The sequence below is a fragment of the Orbicella faveolata genome, unplaced genomic scaffold, assembly GCF_042242905.1.
Source record: "Orbicella faveolata isolate gen_17 unplaced genomic scaffold, um_ofav_v1 contig_47, whole genome shotgun sequence".
NCBI classification, from domain to species: domain Eukaryota; kingdom Metazoa; phylum Cnidaria; class Anthozoa; order Scleractinia; family Merulinidae; genus Orbicella; species Orbicella faveolata.
In genome coordinates, this window is record NW_028301577.1 from 9,684,360 (window position 1) to 9,694,992 (window position 10,633).

The following is a 10,633-nucleotide window of genomic DNA, read 5'->3' on the forward strand; positions in this document are numbered from 1 at the left end:
AAATAAATGATAATTATTGATCTCAAATGGCTGAAGAAGATTGTGGACATTGCAAATTTCTTGATTTACGGAACAAATCAAACGATTTGAGTGCAGTTGATTGGCTCTGAATAGTGACTTCCTGTAAAATTGGGCGGCTACTGCTTTTAATATTCGAAAGATGTAAACATTCAAAACAGTCGATTTGTCTCTCACAGAAAGACTTCTTAATACTCTTAGCCTTAGTTTGATGTCAAATAAATCGATCTTTCATTACTAAAAGTCGAGTTCAACCGTAAGAGAAGTCAGTTGTGCTTACATTTCTGACGTAGGCCAGGTTACATAGCGTGTAAAGAGATGTCATGTCGAAAGATGTCGCCTATGACCGTAACGTAACACTGAAAGCGGGCAGGTGTAAAAAGTCGTAACTCTTAGTTTACACGATCGACGAAATTCCCACCAGTTTGTTAAACTTGGAGTCTGGTGCTCAGCCAAAATTCGCGCAGGCTTATTACGTTTTTCCACTATGAAATTAACGGCTGCAAAAGAGAACAACCTGGATTCCAGGGTCCCTCTTCTTTTCTCCTCACCGGAAGAAGAGAGACCTTGGGAAAGAAGTTTTGAGAGAGACTTATTACTTCCGTGTCCCTTGACGGTTGAATCATATTTTAATTGGAATATCGGAGTTGACGTTCAGTCCTTACCGAATATCACTTCAGAAACCATGTCTCTATTCAAAGAAACCTGGAAAACGGTAAGACCCACCATTAAAGAAAGAAACATGTTTATGTTCAACAACGATCTTTTCAGTAATGTGACTTTCTTTTGCTTGAGGGGAGGGTTGCAGAATTTACTGCCCCAACAACACGCTGACTATGCCCGAGAATTACAGTCTGAACCAGAACGAAAGAAAAATCTATCTTGTACTCTTTTCCTGTTGATTAACTTTTCGGGTTCGATTTTCAAATTTCCCCACCACCACCACCTCCGTGCTAAAGGTCACGCAAACTCGATCTGCGTGATGAATTCTTGTTAGGTAATTTATATTCAAATTGTCTTCAAATACCGCAGGCTATATTTACTCCCGTCTTATCACGAAAACCACAAGGCAACGCAGTTGAGAGATCGAGACTGAAACTTCCTTCATCAGTTTTCAAAGTAAGGATTTCACAACAGAAACCATGTCTGTCGTCAAGGAAAACTGGCAAACAACAAGACCCACCATTAGAGAAAGAAGCAAGTTTATGTTCAACAATGATCTCTACAGCGATGTGAAGTTTGTTGTGCAAAAGGCCGATCAAGGCGAAAGTGAAAGTAAACCAGCGATTCCTGCTCACAAGTTTGTGCTGTCGATTAGCAGTCCTGTGTTTGAAGCCATGTTTTACAGTGAGCTGGCGGAGAGTACAGACTCTATTGAACTGCCTGACTGTGAGTACGACAGTCTGTTGGAGTTGTTTCGTTACATGTACAGCGATGAAGTGATCTTGAGCGGAAGTAATGTGATGGGAGTGTTGTATTTGGCGAAGAAATACATGGTGCCTTCACTGGCTGATAAATGCACCGAATATCTGCAAGAAAACTTAGATCCATCAAATGTTTTCAGCATCCTGCCATTTGCTCAGAAATATGAAGAGAAAAATCTGGTGGATCAGTGCTGGAAAGTAATCGATGAACAGGCAGAAGAGGCCGTGAAATGTGATGGATTTGCGACAATTGAGAGATCCTTACTTGAAGCAGTAGTTGAAAGGGATGCCTTAGACATTTCTGAGGTGGAATTATTCAAGGCAGTCATGCAGTGGGCGACAAAGGAATCGGAAAAGCAGGGTTTGGTCGCAGAGGGTAAAGTAAAAAGAAGAATTCTCGGAGAGAAGATCATGAAAGGAATACGTTTCCCAGTGATGACGCATAAAGAATTTGCCAGTGTGGTCCTTGACAGCAAACTACTCACTCTAGATGAGGTCACTGACATTGTCAAATATTTGAGCTCAGTAAAAGGCCCTCAAGTTGGATTTCCGGTATCGAAGAGAGGTGCTTGTTCCGGCCTTGAACGATGTTTCAGATTTGGCTCAGTGGTGTCAGGTTGTAGTAATAATGGTATTAGTATGTTAATTTTCTGTGTAAACAAAAACATACTGTTGAACGGGGTCTACTTGTTTGGTAGTGAGGGTAATGATTACTCTGTCAGTCTTACGTTATATCAATATCAGTGCACCAGTTACGCTACTGTTGTATCTACTGAAGGTACATTTTCATCTTTGCACAACAAATCAAAGAATTTTTGGGGCTTTGATGTTCTGTTTCACTGCCCTGTTTCTATAATTAAAGGCACCACGTATGGTATTGCTGCTGCAATAAGTGGTCCTGACTCTTTTGGGGGAAGGAATGGTAATAGCCATGTTGAGAGTTCAGGGGTTACATTTAAGTTTGTAGATTTGGCTGGTACAACTGAAGTAGAACAGGGGCAACTTCCTGAAATTATCTTTAGCCTGCAAGAGTAAATATTACAACATGATGGGGAAGTGTGTTTATGTTTCTTTCATTTTCAATTAATTTTTCGCCCCAACTTCTACCACATTTCGGTCTTAAGTCGTTTGGTCTAAATAACAGCTTTGTTTAGCTAGGAATTCCATTGAATGTTTTTATGTACCTTAGGGCAGGGATTATCTAGAACTCTCTGTCAGAAGGGTTCGTAAAGTAACGTGTTGCCCAAGCACATTAAAAAAAAAAAAGATTGTAATGCTTTGTGACCGTGACTTGTCACGGCTACATTCTCGAGTTGGCGGTCACAATGAAAGTTGTACCTCTGCATTTTAACTTTTATCTTCTTTTTGTTATCGGCATAGTTTTGTCCTCTTCGACTCTTCACACTCATCACTGAGTGAATTGCAATGAATAAACACTATTTTAAGTGCTTTTCAGTTCATCGCAAATCGGAAGTCAGCAGTTGAGATCACGAGAAACTGATGGCTTTTTTTCATCGCTACTAAACGAATCATTTCCAACTAGCTAGTGTTAGCGCGCCATAAACAACATTAATTGTCGGTTGCCTTGATTAGTTCAATTAGGTCTATTCTTGAATTGCTGCAAGGCAACTGAAAATATAGATGCTGTAGTAGACAGTACACAGTAGAATGCAAAGTAGCTTTGTTAAAGAGTACAGTTTACGAATTGGTTTGGGAGTTAAAATCTTACCGATGGCAGTCAATTTATTGTAGTATATTTTACTGACGAGGCGCTTTTCATGGAATTGTTGTTACCATTTCCTGGCGCGGCCTCAAACATGACGGGACGCACGGGGCTTCTACTGTAAGTACCGCAGGGAAATGGTAGGAAATTTTCCTAGCATTCCTTACATACTCTCACTAGGGTTCTTCGTCTTGCGACCAGGGGAGGCGTCAAAATCTGTTTCAGTGACATGTCGATGATATTAAATAAACTAGTAGTAATCATAAATTAGTGAAGTGCGTTCGATAGTTTAAAGGTTGGATAGGATGGTGATTTTTCTAGCACCTTGCTAGAGGGATTGAACTTAGTCCTGTGTAAAAACAGTTATTAACGCACAAACAAGAAGTGAAATAATAAACGTACTGTTCTCTTGTCTTTGGTTACGAACTATTTTCGAAGTAGTCAGTGTTTCTCGGAAACACAAGCCTTCTTTGAGATCAGGAGTTCAATGCCATCCATGGGATATAATGCATCAGTAAAATCTTCTGTTTGCTCAATTGATACTCCACTGTCATCTTTAGGGGTGTTTAGGTACTTTAGATCCCTGCTTTGTTGAGAGCAAGCCTCTCAGTCAAACAATTCCAGGATGAATCATGGTTCATAATTGCATTAGGAAACACACCGCCCCTCAAACTGGAATAATTTTTAGAAACAAAAGCATAGCCATTAGCCATAGGATCATAGGAATTCTGTTCAGACTTATGTATCTTCATGAAAAAGACATGCTTACTGTAAAAATGATCAACATTGTGAAATGAATACCATGTTTTGAAATTTCTGCTCAAATCAACAACAACCGATGAGTGTGGAATATGTTTTCTTACATAACATTTTAATCTGTCTTTCGACCTTCTTTTTTAAAGAGAATTTAGCACTGTGTCGATGATATTAAATAAAAAATAAACCAGAAAGGGCCGATGGAATATGAGACAAACTTTAAAATGAAGTCACGATATTAATAGTGCTTTAAAAGTAAATAGTGCGTTCGAGTCATTCCCGATGCTTTCAAATGATGGCGGACTCCACCGACGCCAACAATCTGGAACAAAACAAGGTCATTATATATCGGATCACGTCTAAACACACGCGAAGAAAGACTTGGGCAGGAAAAAAACGTGAGCGGGCAAAACCGGGGAATGCCGATAAATCAAGTAATCCCCCAATAATGGACGAATTACACAACATGAACCTTCCTCTGCTTCTCCCCTTGAACCAAGTTCAGATCTACAAACTGAACTTAAACATACCAAAGTGCCTACGAATGGATGTTGAGAGCAGTGAGCAGACATAAATGTCTTGTTTACGCAATGAAAGCCATCACAATAAACTCTGAGCTTGCATCGAGATGCTTGTCCGGTCGTAAAGGAGCGTTTGATTAATCAATCTAACACAGATCTTAAGGAATAAAAACCCAGATGATCTGGAATACTTGTCTGAGTATGTCGTTGGCAGTGGGAGCCTAGTGCAGTATTATCATGCTCGGCAATTGAAGTTATTGTATAGAAAATATCGCACAATTACACAGCCGAGGGCAAAAAAAGAAGCGCGAGGAGAAACTTAGTACATGGAACTAAAATAGATTGTCAATGCTTTATTAGACCATGCACGGCTACCAATCGCTTGACCAATCGCTTGGCCAATGGCTCGTACACGCAACGAATCGTAAAAGTCCGTAAGTAACGACCTGCGAAAGAAGTGAGCCCACCCCCCATCCTCTGAAAATAGAGGAACTAAGGTTCAAAAGTATAATTATTTTTCCAATCAGTAACCTAAATAACGTACGATAAACTGATGATGATTCAACTAGGGAAGGTATAGCTTATTCCAGGAGGCGTCATGAAGCGCCCTGGTAAAACAAACCCCGCAAAATTTTCATCAAGTATGAAATTACTACAATTGACAACTTTGCATCATTATTAACAGGAACGCATAAAAATAACGTTTAATCATATTGAAATTAAAAACTCGACCAGAGCAGTTAAATATTTATAAAGCAGACTAACGTAGCAGTGCATCATGAACAGTAAAAATAGTTTAAGGTATCTTACATCACGGTCTACATCTAAAGTGACCACCCATGTGCCAGCAACATAAATTTCAACTAAACTAAAGAACTTCTAAACGATTTATAAGAACTCAGTGTTTTTACGAATTACACCTACAGCCTTAGAGGAATACAGCCCTGTTATCATAGAATTAAAAAAAAAAAAAAAAAAAAAAACAGGAAAATATACCTACGGTAGAAGACATTTGCGTTCCCTCATGGGGTGAGAGATTCCCGCCCATATCAACTTTCTTTTCTCTCGCACGTTTAGAGATGCGCCACACTCGCGTTTTAGAGGCAGGGATCCCAACCATCGCTTACCTAACTTTTTAAAAACTCTACTTTTAGCCCTCCACCCAATCTACACATGTATTTCACTTGTGAAAAACTATTGATTTGCACAGTGTTTGGGTCGGACATTCTCGCCCAGATCAACTATCTTTTTTTCTCGGAAGTTCTCCCGCGTTTAGAGATGAGCCAAACTCGCGTTTTAGGTGCGGGAATCCCAATCAATACTTACCTAACTTTTTAAAGATGCTACTTTTAGCCCTGCCCCAAATCTACACACGTGTATTTCACTTGTGGAAGTCTATCGATTTGGAAAGTGCTTGAGTGAGAGGTTCTCGCCACTATCAACTTTCTTTTCTCTCGTAAGTTCTCGCGCGTTTAAAGAGACGCCACACTCGCGTTCTACGTGCTGGGATCCCTCACAAAGCTTACCTAACTTTTTAACCGAGCTGCTTTTATCCCTCCCACAAATCTACACACGTGTATTTCACTTGTTGAAGTCTTTCGATTTGGACAGTGCTTGGGTGAGAAATTCTCGCCCATATCAACTTTCTTTTCACTCGTAAGTTCTCGCGCGTTTAGAGATGCGCCACAGTCGCGTTTAAGGAGCGGGAATCCCAACCAACGCTTACCTAACTTTTAAAGATGCTACTTTTAGCCTCGCCCCAAATCTACACACGTGTATTTCACTCGTGGAAGCCTATGGATTTGGAGAGTGCTAGGGATGGACATTCTTACCCATATCAGTTTTCTTTTCTCTCGTAATTTCTCGCGCGTTTAGCGATGCGTCACACTCGAATTTTAAGTGCAGGAGTCTCAGCCAATGTTTACCTAACCTTTTAAAGATGTTGCTTTTAGCCCTTCCCAAAATCTGCACACGTGTATTTCACTTGTGGAAGTCTATCGATTTGGACAGTGCTTGGGTGAGAGATTCTCGCCCATATCAACTTTCTTTTCGCTCGGAAGTTCTCGCGTGTTTAGAGATGCGCCACTCTCGCGTTTTAGGTGCCAGAATCCCAACCAATGCTTATCTAACTTTTTAAAGATGCTACTTTTAGCCCTGCCCCAAATCTACACACGTGTTTTTCACTTGTGAAAAACTATCGATTTGCACAGTGTTTGGGTTGGACATTCCTGCCCATATCAACTTTCTTTTCTCTCGTAAGTTCTCGCGCCTTTAGAGATGGGCCATACTAGCGTTTTAGAGGCAGGGATCCCAACCAATGCTTACCTAACTTTTTAAAAACTCTACTTTCAGCCCTCCCCCAAATCTACACACGTGTATTTCACTTGTTAAAGTCTTTCGATTTGGACAGTGCTTGGGTTGGAGATTCGCACCCATATTAACTTTCTTTGCTCTTGTAAGTTTTCGCGCGTTTAGAGATGCGCCACACTTGCGTTTTAGGTGCAGGGATCTCAACCAATGCTTACCTGACTTTTTAAAGGTGCTACTTTAAGCCCTCCCCCAAATCTACACACGTGTATTTCACTTGTGGAGGTCTTTTGATTTGGACAGTGCTTGGGTGAGAGATTCTCGCCCATATCAACTTTTTTTCTCTTGTAAGTTCTCCCGCGTTTAGAGATGCGCCACACTCGCGTTTTAGGTGCAGGGATCCCAACCAATGCTTACCTAACTTTTTAAAGGTGCTGCTTTTAGCCCTTTCCCAAATCTACACACGTGTATTTCACTTGTTAAAGTTTTTCGATTTGGACAGTGCTATTGCGAGAGATCCTTGCCCATATCAACTCTCTTTTCTCTCGTAAGTTCTCGCGCGTTTAGAGATGCGGCACACTCGCGTTTTAGGTGTATGGATCCCAACCAATGCTTACCTAACTTTTAAAGATGCTACTTTTAGCCCTGCTTGAAATCTACACACGTGTTTTTCACTTGTGGAAAACTATCGATTTGCACAGTGCTTGGGTTGGAGATTCCCGCCCATATCAACTTTCTTTTCTCTCGTAAGTTCTCGTGCGTTTAGAGATGCGCCACACTTGCGTTTTAGGTGCAGGGATCCCAACCAATGCTTACCTAACTTTTTAAAGATGCTACTTTTAGCCCTGCCCCAACTCTACACACGTTTTTTTACTTGTGGAAAACTATCTATTTGCACAGTGTTTGGGTTTGAGATTTCCGCCCACATCATCTTTCTTTTCTTTCGTAAGTTCTCGCGCGTTGAGAGATGCGCTATAGTCGCGCTTTAGGTCCCGGAATCCCAGCCAATGCTTACCTAACTTTTTGAAGATGCTGCTTTTAGCCCTCCCCCAAATCTACACACGTTTATTTCACTTGTGGAAGTCTATCGATTTGGACAGTGCTTGGGTGAGAGATTCATGCCCATATCAACTTTCCGATGAAATGTTCTGCAAATCTGTGTAGGTTTTGGTTGACGGCAGCGACTTGTTCTTGAATATGAATGTAGTTCTCGTCAAGTTCAGCTATTTTTGTTTTTCTTCTGTTGCGCTTTTTGTTTTTGCAATTCAATCGCTGATTTCACTTGTAACTTGCGTTCAGTTGCAGCTACTTCCAAAAGCATCTTGGCATGACCGTCGTGATCTGTTAAAGCACAGGCGTTGAAAATGGCAACTTCGCAGTCCTTGCAAAAGAACTTCAACTCTTCTTTTTCTTGGTGTTTCTGCTGGCAAAATGCTGGTCGTTTTAACACTTCCTCGATGTCTTGATCTTGAAAGTCTTTCAGCGCTAGCACACGGTGTTCTTTACTAGCTCGGATTATGTTGTGTGCGGTAATACAGTCGTCATCCCAGAATGCACAACACTGGAAACAGTACAAACTCTGTGCGCTTCTTTTGTCGCAGTTTGCACATTTCACTCCGGTGGAGCTACACTCTTTGATTGCCAACACATCTAGCAAACTGTTGATGCGACAGTTGGTCGGTAAGTCCTTCAGATTTCCACTCCGTTTGGGACTCCACTCTCTCTTCTACATTCTGGGCAAGCTATGAAATCATGGCGGCCACTCTTTCGTAAAATATCGTTCAAGCAGTGAAGACAAAAACTGTGTAAACATGGCAGCTGTTTTGGATCTGTGAATGTGGTCATGCACACAGAACAGGATACTTCTTCGTGAAGATTGTTTAGCAAGGTTTGTATATCCATGATTAAAGGCAGAGAGACAAACTGGGTCTCGAGATGACAACGCCTCCAACAATGGAGCCTTGTGACATAAAAATACCGTACTTATCAGGCTTTTGATATTGAACAGTCACAAGAGGTTTGACTTTCTGTAATGTCTGACTTCTTAGAATTGTTTACACCTTGATTACCAAGATTCCTAGGAATCCTCAGAATAGCGTGACCTATGAAGACGATTGCGAAACAGCGAGCTGCCTTTACAGGTTATAGACTTTCTGCATCAGTCTATGTACATCGTTTTGTTGGAAAACCATCTCCATCAAATCTCCATCACTTGTCTCTGATAAATTGAATAAATAAAATGTTCTTTGGTTTCTTTAAGAAATTTATCGACATTGTCTACAATTCAGGAATAAACATTCCCGGGAAGAGGGGGGAGGGGAAGTTTGGGTACTAGGAAGCAGATGTTAGATGTAATATTTTCAAAGCCAATCAGTTCCTTGTAATCAATATTCAGAGGTATACTGTAAGGGTGGTTGTTTATAAGGCACCGTCAACACTGCGCCGGAGAAATTTGAAAACGCAGCTCTATTTCTACGGTTTGGCCTTCCGTCCACACTAATCCGTCACAAAAACGGAGCTTTTCGAAACCACGCTTCAAACCGGGGGAATTCGAAAACGCCGGCTTTGCGTTTTCGTGTGGACGCAAAACATTTTGAAAACGGAGCTTTTCGAAAACGATGACGTCACGATAATCATGTGACTTCCCTGACCGAGTTTTCCTCAAACACAAATCCAAAATGACCGGTGATTGTTGCGTTTTTAAACTTCTCCGGCGTAGTGTGGATGGTGCCTAAGAATGATTTCGTTTTGATCTCTTTAACCCGAGACCGGCATGGTTGATATTACTCAATGATTTCCTGGAATAACTTGAGCAAGTAATTCTCGTATTTGTCCCTATTTCGTTTTTTTTTCAAATGGACTCTTGCAACATGTCCTCGAATAAGAATTATAATCATGCTTTACTTATTTCACTAGTGTTACGCTTTTTTCACAAGTGTGAACATGCTTTTCTCATCAGTGTTGAGCTTATTTCAAAAGTGTGAACCAGGCTTGACTAGTGAGCCGACTTTCTTCGATTTTATCTTGTTGTTGACTTTCAAAACACTGCTTGCTAACCGTTAGCTTTAAGTTTTTCTACATCGTTTTGTTGCTTGTGGTTAACTTTATTTTGTCCAAATGAATTGTGTCATTTTTGTATTGCTCTTTGGTGTTGTTTTATTTAATTTTTAAAACGATGATGAAAATTTAGAAAGAAAACTATTTTGGATTTGTGTAAACTCGTTCGAAGGAATGTACGTAAATTTTTTATGCGCAAGCGTCTCTTGATGCGAACTGCGCAAGTCGTTATATGAGCATAAATTTCTAGATCGTAGTGGTTCCAATCTGGTCATTATAAAAGAACGCTGGGAAGATCTCAGGGCTAGACTTGTTGAGAGTTTTTAACATCTTTGTAATCGTAAAGATCTAAGAGAGTAGAGTGGAGTTGAAAGCTGATTAAAGTAGTTGAAACCTCTCAAGATCCGAACTGATATTCAATTTTGTAAAGAGAAACAGAGTTAATCCTTAGCAAAGTTTTTCTTTCACAACATTTCTGTTTTTTACTTTTTTCAATTGCTACATCTTTTCTGTTTTAATCTCTATTGGCATATCTGTTCCTCTTTAAGGTTTGCTAAGTTCAAGTTCACCAAACAATCGGGGAGGGGGAGGGTATATAGGTATGTGTGGCCCCAAAGGGTAGGGTTTTAGTAAGTAAGTAAGTAAGTAGCAACTTTATTTACAGAGGGTAACACATAACAGTAAAAAACTGACGAACCAGTGGCCCTCTATCCTAAGTTAAAAATTAAAAACTATTTACGCTTATAAGGTAATAAAAATTACAGTTTTTTTTTTCAGCCGTTTTTATCATAAATAGGGTATGGTTTTAGCACTGTAGCCTTGAATTG

The 10,633-nt window shown here is 40.3% G+C and overlaps 2 protein-coding genes and 1 pseudogene across 2 annotated transcripts in view; 1 reads left to right on the forward strand and 2 right to left on the reverse strand.

Annotated features, from left to right (window-relative positions):
• LOC149097048 (uncharacterized) overlaps positions 1-10,633 on the reverse strand; it is a 347,996-nt gene that overhangs the window by 35,176 nt on the left and 302,187 nt on the right. The gene's annotated exons all lie outside the window — the stretch shown is intronic.
• LOC110066945 (BTB/POZ domain-containing protein 6-B-like) lies at positions 1,062-3,582 on the forward strand. Its single transcript, XM_020774202.2, has one exon. It carries the CDS (start codon positions 1,161-1,163, stop codon positions 2,475-2,477), a length of 1,317 nt encoding a protein of 438 aa, XP_020629861.2. The 5' UTR covers positions 1,062-1,160; the 3' UTR covers positions 2,478-3,582.
• Positions 7,969-8,661, reverse strand: LOC149097053 (E3 ubiquitin-protein ligase TRIM56-like; annotated as a pseudogene).

Bases quoted from the DNA above. Each gene is read 5' to 3' on its own strand.
- LOC110066945 (XM_020774202.2), top strand. From the start codon at position 1,161: ATGTCTGTCGTCAAGGAAAACTGGCAAACAACAAGACCCACCATTAGA.